The following is a 20197-nucleotide window of genomic DNA, read 5'->3' as shown; positions in this document are numbered from 1 at the left end:
GATATAGTCTATGGGCAGTGTTGAGTCTATGGCAGTGTTGAGTCTGTGGGTGGCAGTGTTGAGTCTATGGGTAGTGTTGAGTCTGTGGACAGTGTTGAGTCTATGGACAGTGTTGAGTGTATGGGCAGTGTTGAGTCTATGGGTGGCAGTGTTGAGTCTATGGGCAGTGTTGAGTCTATGGACAGTGTTGAGTGTATGGACAGTGTTGAGTGTATGGGCAGTGTTGAGTCTATGGTGCAGTGTTGAGTCTATGGGCAGTGTTGAGTGTATGGTGCAGTGTTTAGTCTATGGGCAGTGTTGAATCTGTGGGCAGTGTTGAGTCCAAGGACTGGTAACCCCTCCACATTCAATTTAATTACCACAAGAATACGTGGAAAATATTGAACTAATCTTGTGTCAGAGGCCCCGGGGGGACAGGCGTCTATGACATCTCCTAGCTAAACCCTATTTGGCGGAGCCAGGAAACTGAACCCGTACCCACAGGGCTCCTCCAGAAACGGCAAAGATACGCACTGCGCGTGGCCACGTGGAATGTTTCAATGTTCACTGCGGAAGAGACGCTGCCACTCCTCTGTCAGAAGCTGGCCTGGTACCGCCTGGATCTCTGTGGCATTCAGGAGGTCCAGTGGACAGGTTCTGGCCCCAGTCACCATGAGGGGTGGACAGTCCTCTACTCAGGGCAGGAGACTGTTAAACAACAGGGAGTGGCTCTTCTTCTGAACAAAAGAATTAAGGGGGTATGGGAGCGTGACAGTGAGGTGTGGGAAGCTGTGCGTCCTAGGCTACTGTGGGCTCGCCTTCCCATCAACAAGAGGCAAGGAAAGATGGTGATGGTGGTTGGTTACACCCCCATCAAAGATGAACATCAGTGGAGGGATGCAGACAAGGCCAATGAATCAGATGCCTTCTACGACCTCCTGTCACAGGTGCTAGCTAAAGTGGCCCCTCGAGATAGAGTCATCCTGTTGGGTGACTTCAATGCCAGAGTCGGTCATGGCACTGGCACCTGGTCTGGAGTGATTGGAAGGCATGGGCCAGATCAGCTCACTAACAACGGTAGGAGGCTGCTAGATGTTTGTGCAACCCATGGGCTTGTAATTACCAACACGCTGTTCCGGCATTGCTGCATCCATACATCGTGAATGCACGCCGCGTCCATTGAAGAACATCTGCTGGACTACATAGTGATAGAACAGCGGATGCGGGCCTATGTTCTTGACACCAGGACCTACCGTGGAGCGGATCTTTTGGCTTGTCATCTGGAAGATGCACCTGCCATTCTTCCATTCCGGTGGTTAGCGAACCTTCGACACTTCACATAGACACGCAGAGAGAGACACACAGACACACGCAGAGAGAGACAGAGAGAGAGAGACACACACAGACACACACAGAGAAAGACACGCAGAGAGAGACACACAGACACACACAGAGAGAGACACACAGAGGGACACACACACAGATGGAGAGATAGAATCAGAGAGACACGGAGAGAGAGAGAAACACACACACACACAGATGGAGAGTGAACAGAGAGAGTGAGAGGCAATTTTGTATGCGCATGAGTGTGTGTGTGAGTGTGTGAGAGCCAAGTCCCTCATTGTAACATCTCTGAGCCCTTTCAATTAGTTTTTTTTCACTCGAATGACGTCAACTTCTCTCTCACTCTCTCCGTCTCTCTCTGTCTCTCTCTCGCTGTCTCTCTCACTCTCTCGCTGTCTCTCCCAGATCCCAGCCGAGAGACTCTCTCTTTCTCCCAACGTCTCCGAAGTTGATCGAACTTCGAGCCTCCACTCTCCACGAGCACCATCGGAGAGGACCTCACTCACTCATGGGTGAGTTTAAAATTCAACCCTCACTCACCCACTCACAGACACTCACTCATGGGTGAGTTTAAAATTCAACCCTCACTCACCCACTCACACAGTCACTCACTCACCCACTCACGCAGTCACTCACTCACACAGTCACTCACCCACTCACACAGTCACTCACACAGTCACTCACACAGTCACTCACTCAGTCACTCACTCACACAGTCACTCACCCACTCACACAGTCACTCACCCACTCACACAGTCACTCACCCACTCACACAGTCACTCACACAGACACTCACTCACAGTCACTCACCCACTCACACAGTCACTCACTCACCCACTCACACAGACACTCACTCATGGGTGAGTTTAAAATTCAACCCTCACTCACACACTCACACAGACACTCACTCACAGTCACTCACCCACTCACACAGTCAGTCACTCACCCACTCACACAGTCACTCGCTCATCCACTCACTCAGTCACCCACTCACCCACTCACACAGTCACTCGCTCATCCACTCACTCAGTCACCCACTCACCCACTCACACAGTCACTCACTCACAGTCACTCACCCACTCACACAGTCACTCACTCATGGGTGAGTTTAAAATTCAACCCTCGTTCACCCACTCACACAGACACTCACTCACCCACTCAGCCACTCACTCACTCACTCAGTCACTCACTCACCCACTCACTCACTCAGTCACTCACTCAGCCACTCAGCCACTCACTCACCCACTCACTCACTCAGCCACTCACTCATGGGTGAGTTTAAAATTCAACCCTCACTCACCCACTCACACAGACACTCACTCACAGTCACTCACCCACTCACACAGTCACTCACTCACCCACTCACACAGTCACTCATGGGTGAGTTTAAAATTCAACCCTCATTCACCCACTCACACAGACACTCACTCAGCCACTCACTCACCCACTCACACAGTCACTCACTCAGCCACTCACCCACTCAGCCACTCACTCACTCAGTCACTCACTCACCCACTCACTTACTCAGTCACTCACTCAGCCACTCAGCCACTCACTCACTCACTCAGCCACTCACTCATGGGTGAGTTTAAAATTCAACCCTCGTTCACCCACTCACACAGACACTCACTCACCCACTCACTCACTCAGTCACTCACTCAGCCACTCAGCCACTCACTCACCCACTCACTCACTCAGCCACTCACTCATGGGTGAGTTTAAAATTCAACCCTCACTCACCCACTCACTCAGCCACTCACTCACCCACTCACACAGTCACTCACTCAGCCACTCACCCACTCAGCCACTCACTCACTCAGTCACTCACTCACCCACTCACTTACTCAGTCACTCACTCAGCCACTCAGCCACTCACTCACTCACTCAGCCACTCACTCATGGGTGAGTTTAAAATTCAACCCTCACTCACCCACTCACACATACACTCACTCACAGTCACTCACCCACTCACGCAGTCACTCACTCACCCACTCACACAGACAGTCACTCACCCACTCACGCAGACACTCACTCACCCACTCACGCAGACACTCACTCACCCACTCACACAGTCACTCACTCACCCACTCACACAGACACTCACTCACCCACTCACTCAGCCACTCACTCAGCCACTCACCCACTCAGCCACTCACTCAGCCACTCACTCATCCACTCACTCACTCAGCCACTCACTCAGTCACTCACTCAAACTGCCACTCATCCACTCAGCCGCAACAAAGACAAGACCCCCCGTACAGCCTGTAACGGACTGTAACAGCCTGTAACACACTGTGTAGTGCATAGCCTGTAACAGACTGTGTAGTGCATAGCCTGTAACAGACTGCAACAGCCTGTAACAGACTGTAACAGCCTGTAACAGGCTGTGCATAGCCTGTAACAGGCTCGCTGTTAGCGAGTAGCACCTACAAAGGCCGTCACGACACACGAGGGGGGTGGGTGGGTGGCCAGCACCACACCCGGCCGTCTTTGTCTCCCCAGTGCCACTCTTTACAGCCCGCACCAGGTACTTATTTGAGGCTGAGTCGACTTAGCAGAGTCCCAGGACCAGTTCAGATGATCCTCACTGGTGTTGGCATTGCACGGAAATCAAACTCGTGTCGCTAGTTTCGTAGCGCAGCGCGCTCACCAACACTCGACCCCTCCTCCCACAAGCACTTTCCTTCGGAGTGGGCAGGCGGGAACTTGGTTGGACAGCGCGTTCGTGCACGACAGACAGACACATAATCCCTGATGTGCAAGTGTGGGACCTGTTGTTCCTACCTGTGTGTACAAGTATGGAACCTGTTGTTCCTACCTGTGTGTACAAGTGTGGGACCTGTTGTTCCTACCTGTGTGTACAGGTGTGGGACCTGTTGTTCCTACCTGTGTGTACAAGTGTGGGACCTGTTGTTCCTACCTGTGTACAAGTGTGGAACCTGTTGTTCCTACCTGTGTACAAGTGTGGGACCTGTTGTTCCTACCTGTGTACAAGTGTGCAACCTGTTGTTCCTACCTGTGTGTACAAGTGTGGGACCTGTTGTTCCTACCTGTGTACAAGTGTGCAACCTGTTGTTCCTACCTGTGTGCACAAGTGTGGAACCTGTTGTTCCTACCTGTGTACAAGTGTGGAACCTGTTGTTCCTACCTGTGTACAAGTGTGGGACCTGTTGTTCCTACCTGTGTGTACAAGTGTGCAACCTGTTGTTCCTACCTGTGTGTACAAGTGTGGGACCTGTTGTTCCTACCTGTGTGTACAAGTGTGGAACCTGTTGTTCCTACCTGTGTACAGGTGTGGAACCTGTTGTTCCTACCTGTGTGTACAGGTGTGGGACCTGTTGTTCCTACCTGGATGTACAAGTGTGGGACCTGTTGTTCCTACCTGTGTGTACAGGTGTGGGACCTGTTGTTCCTACCTGTGTGTACAAGTGTGGGACCTGTTGTTCCTACCTGTGTGTACAAGTGTGGAACCTGTTGTTCCTACCTGTGTACAAGTGTGGAACCTGTTGTTCCTACCTGTGTACAAGTGTGGAACCTGTTATTTCTACCTGTGTACAAGTGTGGAACCTGTTGTTCCTACCTGTGTACAAGTGTGGAACCTGTTGTTCCTACCTGTGTACAAGTGTGGAACCTGTTGTTCCTACCTGTGTACAAGTGTGGGACCTGTTGTTCCTACCTGTGTACAAGTGTGGGACCTGTTGTTCCTACCTGTGTGTACAAGTGTGGGACCTGTTGTTCCTACCTGTGTGTACAAGTGTGGGACCTGTTGTTCCTACCTGTATAAAAGACCTGTATGTATAAAAGATAAAACTTGACTTTAGGTAGCCAGGCAGACAGCCCCCTTAACTATCGCCCCCCCCCCCCCTTAGGCCCCTCCCCTGACCCCCCCCCCCCTTAGGCCCCTCCCCTGACCCTCCTTCCTTAGGCCCCTCCCCTCTCCGTACCCGGCAGTAGGTCTCCACCAATCAAAGAGCTGTGTTTATTATATATTTATTTATGCACGACAGACAGACAGACAGAAACTCCCTGGTGGGCAGTGTGGAACATTGTTCCGAGCTGTGTAACCACGTGCACTCAATTGCTATCGAGTCCGGAGAACTCCCCGTGAACGTGGGAGAGACGTCGCTTAACGTCCGTGTCATCCACAGCGCCACTGCTGTCTGCCCTGTGCTGTGTGCGGGAAATCCTCGCGCAACGCTGACTCGCGGAACGCGTGTCTCGGCTGTGCACGCTGCGTCTCCTCGTGAGCTCTGCGCTCTGCAGCACGGGCTGATTGCCACCTCTGCCATGTGGATTTGGGAATTCAGAGTCGGGGGGCGAGCGTGTGGGCTGGTGTTTTAGAGTTGGGGGTGAGCGTGTGGGTTGGTGTTTTAGAGTTGGGGGTGAGCGTGGGGCATGAGTGATGGAGGGGGGGGGAGGTGAAATGTAAGAATCGTGTACACACACACACGAGAAAAAAAAAATAGAAATAAAATAAATGTTTCTTACTATTATTTTTTTATTTCTAATCTTTTGTTTCTTTCTAATATGTTTTTCTTTCTAATATTTTTTCTATTATTATTTATTATTATTAATTTTTTACCTACGTGACTTTACCGAAACAACCTCACTCAGAGTATGAATTCTTGCAGTCACGAAAGCTTCAAATCTAGAGTATAATAAGAGGGGACAGAAATCTGGTAGAATTCGCTCATGACAATGCGTCCTCGTTCTTTGCGAGGGAAATGTTCCGGAGATGCTCGTGAATAGAATATTTAACGGAAAATGATAAAAGTCACGTAGAATGGAAGTAATAAAATATTAAAAATAAAACATAATAAAATAATTCTCACGACGTTTCGGCCACAACGCAAGCAGCCGTCCTCAGGTGAAGAACAGGTCTGTCGGAAAGACAGCGTCTGAATTATGTTTTATTTTTATTATTTTATTATTTCCCTTCTACGTGATGACTTTACCGAAAGAACCAAGAAGATGAATCCCTGCAGTCACGAAAGAAGCTTTACATCGAAAGTTGTCGTGTTTGGTAAATGTGTTGATTTGACGTGAACGCTGCGCACAGCAGGTTAGTGAAGTTGGACAGGTGAACGAGACGCGCCGATTGGTAGAAGATAAAATACAACAAAGTTAGTTTAGATTTTAGGGGTAGTGGTAGGGGCAGTGGTAGGGGTAGTGGTAGGGGAATTGGTAGGGGAATTGGTAGGGGTAGTGGTAGGGGTAGTGGTATGGGTAGTGGTAGGGGTAGTGGTAGTGGTGGTGGGGGTAGGGGTAGGGGTAGTGGTAGGGGTGGTGGTAGGGGTAGTGGTAGGGGTAGTGATATGGGTATTGGTAGGGGTAGTGGTAGTGGTGGTGGGGGTAGGGGTAGGGGTAGTGGTAGGGGTGGTGGTAGGGGTAGTGGTAGGGGTAGTGGTAGGGGTAGTGATATTGGTAGTGGTAGGGGTAGTGGTAGGGGTATGGGTATTGGTAGTGGTAGTGATATGGGTAGGGGTAGTGGTAGGGGTAGTGCTAGTGGTATGGGTAGTGGTAGAGGTAGGGGAAGTGGTAAGACAGAATAGTAACATTGACGCAACGCAAACCCGAAAGTTCACAAACACAGAACCCCCATTACTTCTCACTGATTGATCGGAAACAAAAAAATGAGAGAGAGGGGAGGGGAGAGGGGGGGGGAGAGGGGGAGAGGGGGGGGGGGAGAGGGGAGGAGAGGGGGGAGAGAGGGGAGAGGGGGGGGGGGGGCTGCGTGCAGAACGAGAGAGATAGTGAGGTGGGGGTTTTACATGAAGCAAAGTTTAAAAATGTAAAAAAAATGTTTTACGAAATGATGAACGAAGCAAAGTGCCGACTACACCGAGCATCTTCTTGTTTCCACTGATCGGAAAAAAAAGAGAGAGGGGAGAGAGGGGAGAGAGAGGGGAGAGAGGGGAGAGAGAGGGGAGAGAGGGGGGGGGGAGAGAGAGGGGGGGGGGGGAGAGTTTCAGGACTCTGAAACTCTGAATTTGTGTCTCTCATTGTTTGTTGAGCTCCCCCACTTCTCTCTCTCACGCTCCCTCCACCCCGACACCCGGGGTCACCCTCCCCCCCTATCCTCCTCCCTCTCCCTATTCACTCTGTCTATACAATCTAAATATAACCCTCTCACTCCTCCCCCTCTCTCTCTCTCTCTATGTGTCTCTGTCCTCTAAATATATTTCCGTGTAAGTGGTGGATCCCGCTGAAGTGGGTACATCCACCACACACTCCACTTTGGTGGAAGGAATTGGCAAACATCACGCCGAGAATGGCACCAGTGGAAGGGGCTCATCGGCTCGGGACATTGTTTTGAAGGCTGCAACATGACCCAGCCGAGTGGCCGCTCTTCGTGCGAAACAGACTGCCTCATACCGAGATTCCAAGAACACAGGATGAGATGTTACTATCGTTTGTGCAAGCACATCCAAGAGTTCATGAACAGTGAGCCTGGTGACATTTGGGGAGCGCATCGTCAGTAGTGACCCTTTGGTTCCTAGGGTGTTTCGGCCTTTCATACTATACACCCTCCCCAAAGGCGGCCAGCGACAGGGTGATCAATCCTACGCTTGCGTCCCATTCCCAATTAGTCGTAGGAGTTGCCTTGTTGTTGGTAGCCAACATCCCGTGGGACTATGCATGGCAGGGGCGTCCTCCTCCCTGAGTCAAGCATTGTTGACTGCATACCTCCTGGCCCTCTCACTTTGGGGCCCAGCTGGGGTCTTTCCTCTTCATCCAGAGCCACTGACTGCTGCCTTCTGCCGCCTCCGATACAGCTCTGATTGCCGAACGCTGGCTCTGGCCCTTAATTCCCAGGTCTCTAAGCAGTCTGGTTGTAGATGTTGCCACAAAAGCAATTAGTTCCTTTGACACGTAGCAGGCTTTCGTGACCAATATTATTAATAATCAACGTTGTTGGGGTGAGATCGCGTTATTTATAAATGTGTCGTAACCCTCCACCACCCGACACGGCCAATCAGTAAAAAAGTGTCACGTTGACAAAAGACAAATAGTTCACTGCTTTAGCCCACCGGTGTGTTGAAGCGTGAAACCACAACATTTACAGTTTCGATTTAAAGCTTTCGTGACTGCAGGGATTCATCTTTTTGGTTCTTTCGGTAAAGTCATCACGTAGAATGGAAGTAATAAAATAAAAAAAATTAAACATAATAAAATACAATTCTCACGACGTTTCGGCCACAACGCAAGCAGCAGTCATCTGAGGACGGCTGCTTGCGTTGTGGCCGAAACGTCGTGAGAATTGTATTTTATTATGTTTTATTTTATTTATTTTATTACTTCCCTTCTACGTGACTTTACCGAAAGAACCAAGAAGACATTTACAATGTTTGAGTCGTACTGTGACGTTTCGCTGGTAATTGCATCCAGCATCATCGATGGTGCAAAGATAAATATCCCCGGTGCAGCCTCTAACAGAATATTGGGGCAAGTGCTGTTAGCACATCTGAAGGCTACCGGCACTGTGGCACACGAGGGGGTGGGTGGCCAGCACCACGCCCGGCCGCCTTTGTCTCTCCCCCAGTGGGGATGTTTACTACACAGCGCTCCTAAATTGGTTGAGAACCACTCCACGAGACACTTCAGCTCTCAGGCATCTACTAACGATGTACTTCACTCGGATATTGACAAGGGCGGTGATGTCGTCTTGGGAGACTTTCAGGTTACATGTTTCTCCAAATTCTTAACAAACATGCTCCGTTGGTTAGATTTAAAACTGGTTTGATTACAAAGCTCGTGGAAACTAGGGACAAGGCTTGGGTATGTGCTCAGAAAAGTAATTTGGTCCATGACTGGCTAGAATACAGCATTTTAAGGAATAGATGCGTCAAAAAACTACGGCATGCAAAACATGCCGACTTTTCCTGCACTCTACTGGAATCACATGGAAATGCCAGGATCTCCTGGAAAACGATCAAATGTATCGAAAAGGCATCCAACACAGATCATCTGCCCGCTGAGCTTAACCGAAATTGGGAATATTTTTCAGAGCCCCAAAAAATAGTTGACAATTTTAACCTTCGATGTAAAGCTTTCGTGACTGCAGGGATTCATCTTCTTGGTTCTTTCGGTAAAGTCACGTAGAAGGGAAGTAATAAAATAATAAAAATAAAACATTATCAAATAATTCTCACGACGTTTCGTCCACAACGCAAGCGAAATTCCTCTTGATATGCAAATTATTTTGTCAAGGCGCTCTTCCCCCCTCCATCCCAGCTTAAATAGTCGCTCCAAGCCTGGGGCTTGTCATCCAGACTCTGTCTTCCCGACAGACCTGTTCTCCACCTGAGGACGACTGCTTGCGTTGTGGCCGAAACGTCGTGAGAATTGTATTTTATTATGTTTTATTTTATTATTTTATTATTTCCCTTCTACGTGACTTTACCGAAAGAACCAAGAAGATGAATCCCTGCAGTCACGAAAGAAGCTTTACATCGAAATTCAAATGTTTTCGTTCGGGATGACCGCTGCAGCGTATGATCTTGAGTTTTGATTGAGTGTGCTGATCTTTAGAGGTGCATTTGGAAAAAGTTGATACTCTTACTGATGCTCCTGCTGTTGTGGAGTGACTCATGCAGCCAGCTATGGCTACAGGGTTTTGGTGGTACATGTTGTTTATGTCGTTTATTGTGAAAATTCGGTCACAGTTCCTATGATCACTGTTACATTGTTCATGGCTTTATTTTGGTGATTTTGAAAAGTTTACTGGTTTGGCCATGTTTGTTTGTTGTAGTACGGAGTTAGAATGATGGCTTTAATCTAAGTTGTCTTGTGGTTGTTGTTGTTGTTGTTTGACTTGCATCCTACTGGGATTTTGCACACAGCGTTGGTGTACGGTGATTTTTTTCTGAAAGATTTTGCAGTTTTTTCCTGGATTTTTCTGTTTGCGCATAGTCACTTTAAGATGTTTTCTTCTTCACGTTTTTGTTGTTTGTTGTTTGTTGCGGTTGCACCCGATTCAAGAGCCGAATGGCTCACAGGGCTATACCAAATAAATACAACTGAAATTAAAATTAAACTGAGGTACTCAATTGAGGTTGAGTCGACCTAGGGGAGGCCCAGGACCGGTTCAGATCATTGCTATCACTTGTGTTGGCCGTAAGCGGGAATCAAACTCGGGTCGCCAGGTTTGTAGAGCAGAGCGCCAACAGCAGCGCCACCGCTCCCCATACACAACAACAACAACCGCCATTCGCTACTAAGTGGCGGTGACGTCACCACGACGCTTGTGCCAGGCCATGTGCACCTTGAGGCCACGTGAAGTGTCGAACGCCCGCTGGCAGGAGGTCACGGGGCAGACCCAGCAGGTGCCACGGGTCGACTGACTGAGACGCTGTCTTTCCGACAGACCTGTTCTTCACCTGAGGACGGCTGCTTGCGTTGTGGCCGAAACGTCGTGAGAATTGTATTTTATTATGTTTTATTTTTATTATTTTATTATTTTCCTTCTACGTCACTTTACCGAAAGATCCAAGAAGATGACTGAGATGACCGAGATGACTGGCTGATGCACCACCTGTGCCCCCTACTGTGCCAACTTGCTGTGCTTTAGCCACCCGGCGCTCCGCTCGTTGTTGTGAGCATCGCTCCTCCGCCCTCCGTTGTGTTTGGAGGGCGACTGCCTTCAACTGCCCAGTAGCGTCCTTCACGAGCCTCCTCCACAGATGCCGATCTTGACACCGCTGGTACCAGTCATCGGCAAGTCCACTCAGCTCCACGTCCTCCTGTACCACATCACTCCATCTCTTCTCCAGCCCGTGCCGCGCCCGTTTAGCCCCCTCGATCCGGCCGAACAAAATCTGTTTAGGCATGCGGTGGCTGGGCATGTGGGCTACATGACCCAGCCAACGCAGCCTTGCCTGCCGGAGGAGCTCACCATGGGAACTTTGCCTCTTTCAAGGATTTGTGAGCTCCTCACACAATCCAGCCTGGTTAAACCCAGGATGGATCGTAGGCAGGCCAGCCTAAATGTTTCCAACCGGCGAAGATGTTCCTTTAGGGGGGTCCACGTTTCGCAAGCGTAGAGAAGGGAGGGAATGACCGTGGCCGAGAAGACCTGAAGCTTCGTGCGGAGTGATAGACCAGGTAGCTTCCACACAGCGTTACGCAACCGATTACTGAGACACATACACAGAGACACATACACAGAGACACACACAGAGACACACAGAGAGACAGACACAGAGAAACAGAGAGACAGACAGAGAGACAAAGACACACAGAGACACACAGACACAGAGAGAGAGAGACACACACACATAGACAGAGAGAGACAGACACAGAGATACAGAGAGACAAAGACACAGAGACAGAGAGACAAAGACACACAGAGACACAGAGAGAGACACACACAGAGACAGAGAGAGACACACACACATTGACACAAACAGATGCAAGGCTGCGCTGATTCGTGGGAGAGGGGGTAGGGAGAGAGGGGGGAGAGAGAAGGGAGAGGGGGAGAGGGGGGAGAGCTCCCATTGTGTGTGTGGGGAGAGAGCGGCAGTGAGAGCGAGAGACCTCGAGAGAGACACAGAGACCTCGACGCACACACAGAGACACACACACACACAGAGACACACACACACAGAGACAGAGACACACAGACCTCGACACATACACAGAGACACACAGAGACACACACACAGAGAGAGACAGAGACCTAGACATACACAGAGAGAGAGAGACCTAGACACACACACACAGAGAGAGAGACCTAGACACACACAGAGATCGAGAGAGATATCGAGATACAGAGAGAGAGAGATCCCATTCTGTGCGGATAGAGAGCGCAGAGATCAATAGATCTAGATAGATACATCTAGACACAGATACACAGAGAGACACACACAGAGACACGCACGGACACACAGAGACACACAGAGACACACAGAGAGACACACACAGACACACACACGGAGACACACACGGACACAGAGACACACAGAGAGACACACACAGACACACACACGGAGACACACACGGACACACACAGAGACACACAGACACAGAGACACACACAGAGAGACACAGAGAGAGAGGTTTAGACAGAGAGCGAGAGAGAGAGGCTGAGATTGGGCCGTGCATCACAATGGAGACTACGACTACAGACGTGACGCCCGTGAAAACACGTAAGGCTCGCTCGTGCACACACACGTGTACACACACACGTGTACACACACACTGCCACACGTGTACACACACGTGTACACACACTGACACACGTGTACACACACGTGTACACACACTGACACACGTGTACACACACGTGTACACACGCTGACACACGTGTACACACACGTGTACACACACTGACACACGTGTACACACACGTGTACACACACTGACACGTGTACACACACGTGTACACACACTGACACACGTGTACACACACACACACTGACACGTGTACACACACACACTGACACACGTGTACACACACACACTGACACGTGTACACGTGTGTGTGCGTGTACACGTGTGTGTGTACGTGTGTGTGTACACGTGTGTGTGTATGTGTGTACACGTGTACACACATACACACACACGTGTACACACACGCCAACCCCCATTCACCACAACGTGGCGGCGACGTCACCACGGCGCTTGTGCCAGGCTACGTGCACCTTGTTGCCGTGATAGTCGCTCCTCTGCCCTCTCCTGTTGCTGGAGGACGACTACTGCCCAGTAGCGTCCATCACGAGGTTGATCTCCTCCTCCACAGAGGACGATCTCCACACCGCTGGTGCCGGTCATCGACAAGTCCAATCAGCGTGCCTGGCAATGCCCCTGTAGTTGATAATTGTTTTTTTTACCCTTCTATCTGGCAACAAAACTGACACCTTTTGTTTGCATAGACCACAATACCTGCAGTCATAATACAAACAAAAGAACATAACTCTGATAATGTATGTGCACTGTCCTTGAAGTTGATTGGTCCACACCCGAGACAGCTTTTCTTAGAGCCTAGTCTCACATGGGTTGGACCAGATGACGCCAAAAGGCGCATTTTACTGCAGGTATTGCGGTCTCTGCAAACATGACTCCTTGTAAAAAGGTGTCAGTTTTGTTGCCAGATAGAAGGGTAAAAAACCAATTATCATATTTTTACTGGCAAATGAGGTTCCAATAGTGCCCCTGTAGTTGTTGCAGTCTGCGTGGTTCTTAAAGAGCGGGGACCACCAGGGCATCCAGTCCTGCAGAACCCATCATCCTGTGAAGTTTCGATGTAAAGCTTTCGTGACTGCAGGGATTCATCTTCTTGGTTCTTTCGGTAAAGTCACGTAGAATGGAAATAATAAAATAATAAAATAAAGCATAATAAAATATTATATTCTTTTATTATTTTTATTTATAAAATAATAAAATAAAACATAATAAAATATATAACGTTATAACGATTTATTTAATTATTTTTTTATTTTCATTCTACGTGACTTTACCGAAAAAACCTAAGAATATGAATCCTTGCAGTCACGAAAGCTTCAAATCTAGGACCATTCCCATCCTTGCCTCATGATATTGTCTGGGCTGAGGGAATTCCCCTCTGCCAAGACCTCGTAGCAATGCTCTGCAAACCTGCAGAGCAGTTGCAGGTCTGCAGGTTTGCACTACAAGATACTTATTTTACGTGATCGTGGGCTACGGAGGCCATCTCTTCAACAGCCAGCGCCCACCACTCATCCTCTCCCAGCCTCTGAGCGAAGGCTGCGGTAAGCCGGATCGTTCTCCAATGTTGAATGTTGTCCATGATGGGAGTGGGCCTGTCGCTTTATCTCAAGCAGCTGGAACACTTCCCCTGTCAGCCAGCGTCTCTGGGGAAGTCTGGACCGCGTACGCAAAGCAGCCATTGCAGCTGCATGAGCCACAGTCCTAAACCTCGCCCATTTACCCTCGGCGTGAGGAGGAGGGTGGGACGATGCCAACCCCAGCTGCAAGCGATGTTGACATTCTCGCTTGCAGCTATCCTCAGCTAGCTGAGACCAGGCCTCTGTGGGTTTGAATGGGATCCGAGATCGAAACCCACCACCGGAGTGTAAGAACGGCAGGCGCATCTCATAGATGACAAGCGTATGGTCAGTGGGCAGATGAGCTCCATGGTAGGTCCTAGTGTCAAAGACATCTGCTATTCCATCACTATGTAGTCCAGCAGATGTTCTTGCTTGGACCCGGCATGCATCCATGATGTTGTGTGGATGTGCCGATGCCGCAACAGCGTGTTGGTAATTACAAGCCCATGGGCTGCGCAAAAGTCTAGCAGCCTCCTGTCGTTGTTATTGAGCTGATCTGGCCCATTACTACTCCATATCACTCTGACCCAGATGCCAGCATCATGACCAACTCGGGCATTGAAGTCACCCAACAAGATGACTCTGTCCCGAGGGGCCACTTTAGCCAGCAGCTGTGACAGGAGGTCATGGAAGGCATCTGACTCATCGGCTTTGCCTGCATCCCTCCACTGGTGTTCATCTTCAGTGGGGGCGTAAGCAACCACCATCACCACCACTCCTCGCCTCTTGTTGATGGTGAGGCGAGCCCACAGTAGCTTGTGGCTCTCAGCTTCCCACACCTCGCCGCCACGCTCCCACACCCCCTTACAGGAGCCTCCTACAGGAGCCTCCTCCTCCTCCTATAGGAGCCTCCTCCTCCTACAGGAGCCTCCTACAGGAGCCTCCTCCTCCTACAGGAGCCTCCTCCTCCTACAGGAGCCTCCTCCTCCTCCTACAGGAGCCTCCTACAGGAGCCTCCTCCTCCTACAGGAGCCTCCTCCTCCTACAGGAGCCTCCTCCTCCTCCTACAGGAGCCTCCTCCTCCTCCTACAGGAGCCTCCTACAGGAGCCTCCTCCTCCTCCTACAGGAGCCTCCTCCTCCTACAGGAGCCTCCTACAGGAGCCTCCTCCTCTCCTACAGGAGCCTCCTACAGGAGCCTCCTCCTCCTACAGGAGCCTCCTACAGGAGCCTCCTACAGGAGCCTCCTACAGGAGCCTCCTCCTCCTCCTACAGGAGCCTCCTACAGGAGCCTCCTCCTCCTACAGGAGCCTCCTACAGGAGCCTCCTCCTCCTCCTACAGGAGCCTCCTACAGGAGCCTCCTCCTCCTCCTACAGGAGCCTCCTACAGGAGCCTCCTCCTCCTACAGGAGCCTCCTACAGGAGCCTCTGGTGTGGACAGCGAAGCGAGAATCTGGGAGGGGGGGGGGGGCTCGTCAACAATGGGATGTGGAGGGGAAAACCTCTGAGATGGCACCGAGGATTGCCGCTTACTGCGCATGCGCGGGTTGTTGGCCTGTTGCTGAGAGGGAATGGGCGAGGTTCAGGACTGTGGCTCATACAGCTGCAATGGCTGCATTGGGTACGCGGTCCAAACTTCCCCAGAGAATCCAATGTTGGAGAATGAGGAGGCTTACCACAGCCTTTCCTCGGAGGGTTGAAGGGCCGTGCAGCGCTGCAAAGATGAGTGGTGGTGATGGGTTGCTGAGGAGATGGAATCTGCCTCAGTAGCCTGCACTCACAAATCACTCTTTGATTCCATCTAAGAGGTAACTTTCAGCGCCACACCTATCACCATCCTTGAGGAAACAAATGGTGAACCAATCTCCGACCCCCAGGAACTGGTCTGCAGGTTTGCAGTGCGTTTATATGAAGGTCTTGGGTGAAGGGAATTTCCTCAGCCCAGACAACATTATGAGGCAAGGTGCGGATGACCCTGCTGAGGCTGCAGTGCCTTAAATACTGGCAGAAGTAGCCACCCCTTTCTTAGTGGTTGTACGAGGGGCGATCCAGAGTCCGATAATATAACAGGAAAAGCGCTGGGCAAAGATGCTCTTCCAAGTGAAATGCTGACAGAGGGTGGCGTCTGTGTGCAGATTACCCTACGTGACATAATAATAGATTTGGGCCACTGAACCGTGCTAATCACACATTCGATTATCACGGTTGCCTACCTATGGTGATAAAGAAGATCTACATACATGGACGGGTTCCGCAGGATTGGGAGGATTCCCTAGTGGTCCCCCTCTTTAAGAAGGCGGACAGCGCAGATTGTAACAACTACAGCGACATCTCCCCCCTCAGTCTGCCGGGAAAGGTCCTGGCAAGGATTATTATTCAACTTTGCCTTGCCAGGCACATTGAGGATAATTTTTTGGAGCCCCAATGTGGTTTCAGACCAGGGCTGTCTTGTACGGATGCCACATTCTCTGTCTGTCTGCTACAGCAGAGCTGTAGGGAATTCCAACAAGACCTACATCTCTGCTTTATTGACCTGGTCAAGGCCTATGGTACCATCAGTAGGCCAAGGCTCTAAGCTGTTCTTAGTGAAATTTCGATGTAAAGCTTCTTTCGTGACTGCAGGGATTCATCTTCTTTGTTCTTTTGGTAAAGTCACATAGAAGGGAAATAATAAAATAATAAAAATAAAACAATAAAATACAATTCTCACGACGTTTCGGCCACAACGCAAGCAGCCGTCCTGTTCTTAGTGCTTTCGGAGTCCCTGACTTTCTGCTCACAATCATGAAGGGCCTTGATGATGTTTGGCAGGCCCGGGTAAAGCTACGTGGCCTGGAGTAGGAGCCATTCCCTGCTTACATTGCGGGTGCAAACGGGATGTACTCTGGCTCCCACATGATTTAACATCATCTTTGACCACGTAGTTCGAGAAGCTTTCCATGGCTGTACCAGTGGAATTTCTAACAGATGCAATGAGAGGTGGATCGATGCCCGGGTATAGTCGAGGGGTGGCTCCCTATTAGTCTACCATTTTACGTATGCTGATGATATGGTGTTTTCTGCTCACTCAGAGGAGGAGTTGGAGATGCAGCTGCTGAACCTGGAGCTTGCTACTAAGAGATGGAACCTCTCACTATCAGCTCCCAAATAAAGCACCTGCCTGGGTATTTTATGTCATCAAATGATCCCCTCCCTCCACCCCCATGAGCGATGAAGAAATTTTGGAGTGTTTCCCATACCTGGGTAGCAGAGGTCGCAAACGGGTTTTGATTCCTTACCCGTACCCGGCCGCACCAGGGTCGCAAACGGGTACCCGTATCCGGCCGTACCCTACCCGTACCCGGCCGGGTAGGGGTAGGGTACGGGTATCGGGTACCCGATTGCGACCTCTGGGATGAAGCCGTGTTGCAGGCGCGGGTGGGTTGATTCTAGGAACTTGAATTGTGAGAAGAGACAAGACGTTGGGAAATGAGTGACAGACGGTTACTCACCAGTGACTCACGGCCTACCCGTACCCGGCCGCACCAGGGTCGCAAACGGCTACCCGGCTACCCGTACCCGGCCGGGTACGGGTAGCCGGGTATCGGGTAGGGTACGGGTATCGGGTACCCGATTGCGACCTCTGCTGGGTAGTGTGCTTATGACCAGCTCCGGTTTGGCAGCCGAGGCCTCACTCCGAACTTGTCGGCTGTGTGCTGCTTCTGTGTGGAAGCTACCTGGTCTCTCACTCCACACAACGCTCCAGGTCTTCTCGGCCACAGTCATTCCCTCCCTTCTCTACGCTTGCAAAACATGGACCCCCCCTAATGGAACATCTGCACCGGATACAAAACTTCAGGTTGGCCTGCTTACGATCCATCCTGGGTTTAACCAGGCTGAATTGTGTGAGCAGCTCACAGATCCTTGATTTTTCTGGACACATTCCCATCGGTGAGCTCCTCCGGCAGGCAAGGCTGCGTTGGCTGGGTCATGTAGCCCGCATGCCCAGCCACTGCATGCCTAAACAGCTTCTGCTTGGCCGGATAGAGAGGAGTAACTGGGCCTGGCACTGGCTGAAGAAGACATGGAGTGATGTGGTACAGGAGGACGTGGAGCTGAGTGGACTTGCCGATGACTGGTACCAGCGGTGTCAAGATCGGCCTCTGTGGAGGAGGCTCGTGAAGGACGCTACTGGGCAGTTGGAGGCAGTCGCCCTCCAGCAACAACGGAGGGAAAAGGAGCGATGCTCACAACAACGAGCGGAGTGCCGGGTGGCTAAAGCACAGCAAGTTGGTACAGTAGGGGGCACAGGTGGTGCATTAGCCAATCATCTCGGTCAGTGAACCCATTGCACCGACATGGTCTGTCCCTTGACCTCCTGCCAGCGAGCCTTCGACACTTCACGTGGCCTCAAAGTGCACCTGGCCTGGCACAGAGGCCGTGGTGACATCACTGTCACTTCGAGACGAATGGCGAGTATCGGTATTGGTGTATATTAGTGAGTGTATGTGAATGTGTATATTAGTGTGTGTATGTGTGTATATTAGTGTGTGTATGTGTGTATATTAGTGTGTGTATGTGAATGTGTATATTAGTGTGTGTATGAGTGAGTGTATATTAGTGAGAGGGTATATATTCACGTGTATATTATTGAGTGCTTATATATATGAGTGTGTGTATGAGTGAGTGTGTATATGAGTGTATATATGAGTGTGTGTATGAGTGAGAGTGTGTGTGTATATGAGTGTGTATATGAGTGTGTATATGAGTGTATATATGAGTGTGTGTATGAGTGTGTGTGTATATGAGTGTGTGTATGAGTGTATATATGAGTGTGTGTATTTGAGTGTGTATATGAGTGTGTATATGAGTGTGTGTATGAGTGAGTGTGTATATGAGTGTGTGTGTATGAGTGAGTGTGTATATGAGTGTGTGTATATGAGTGTGTATATGAGTGTGTATATGAGTGTGTATATGAGTGTGTGTATGAGTGTGTATATGAGTGTGTGTATGAGTGAGTGTATATATGTGTGTGTGTATATGAGTGTATATATGAGTGTGTGTATGAGTGTGTGTGTATATGAGTGTGTGTATGAGTGTATATATGAGTGTGTGTATGAGTGTGTGTGTATATGAGTGTGTGTATGAGTGTATATATGAGTGTGTGTATATGAGTGTATATATGAGTGTATATATGAGTGTGTGTATGAGTGAGAGTGTGTGTGTATACAAATGTTAGCAGGACCTCATTCTCTGTTTCTGGGCCAAGTGAGTTCCACACAAGGGGAGCTTTATCCATTGTGTGGGTGGCTGGAGGGGAGAGAGGGGAGAGAGGAGGGGAGAGAGTGGAGAGAGTGGAGAGAGGGGGAGAGGGCAAGAGAGAGAGTGTGGAGAGAGGGGGAGAGAGTGGAGAGAGTGGAGAGAGAGATTGGAGACGATTTTCACAACGATGCCCACAGTACCACGGATTCACACAGAGAGAGAGAGACTCTCTCTCTCTCCCCATCTTCTTCCTCCCTCTCCCCCCTCTCTCTCTGGGTTGAGTGCTGTGCCAGGCTATGTGCAGGAGGCGGAGGTCACGGGACAGACTTAGCACCTAAGTCTGTCCCGTGACCTAGCCTGGTACTGCTGTGCCAGGCTAAATCAAGTCGCCATGGGAATGAGAGCCGCGCTGTTGCGATGTGGAGCAGGAGGAGATGGAGAGGGGGGGACAGAGAGGGGGGAGACGAGAGAGACAGGGAGAGAGGGGATGGGAGAGAAGGGGGGGACAGGAGGGAAGAGAGGTGGGGAGGGGGGAGAGAGATGAAGGGAGACAGAGACTTTTTGACTTTAAACAACTTGTGTTGCCACCAGCAGCAACAGCACTGGAGGCGATTCCGATACGAAACACACAAAGTCACCAGCAACACACAAAGTCACCAGCAACACACAAAGTCACCAGCAACACACACAGTCACCAGCAACACACACAGTCACCAGCAACACACACAAAGTCACCAGCTACACACACAGTCACCAGCAACACACACAGTCACCAGCTACACACAAAGTCACCAGCAACATACACAGTCACCAGCAACATACACAGTCACCAGCAACATACACAGTCACCAGCAACACACAAAGTCACCAGCAACACACAAAGTCACCA

General features: G+C 50.3%; 1 protein-coding gene across 3 annotated transcripts in view; it reads left to right on the top strand.

Annotated features, from left to right (window-relative positions):
• LOC133339615 (neuronal membrane glycoprotein M6-b-like) overlaps nt 1-20197 on the top strand; it is a 43072-nt gene that overhangs the window by 1714 nt on the left and 21161 nt on the right. The window contains exon 2 of one of the 3 annotated variants that reach the window (XM_061547743.1): nt 1729-1835. In XM_061547743.1, coding sequence (XP_061403727.1) covers nt 1729-1835 — 107 coding nt within the window. Of the gene's footprint in view, nt 1-1705; nt 1836-11809; nt 12471-20197 lie in introns of those variants that run through there. The other 2 variants (XM_061547745.1, XM_061547744.1) reach the window with 2 other exon arrangements.

This window comes from Lethenteron reissneri, unplaced genomic scaffold (genome assembly GCF_015708825.2).
Source record: "Lethenteron reissneri isolate LAM-NWPU_2019-01 unplaced genomic scaffold, ASM1570882v1 scaffold_1937, whole genome shotgun sequence".
In the NCBI taxonomy this organism is placed as follows: domain Eukaryota; kingdom Metazoa; phylum Chordata; class Hyperoartia; order Petromyzontiformes; family Petromyzontidae; genus Lethenteron; species Lethenteron reissneri.
This window is presented reverse-complemented; position numbering and strand designations above follow the sequence as displayed.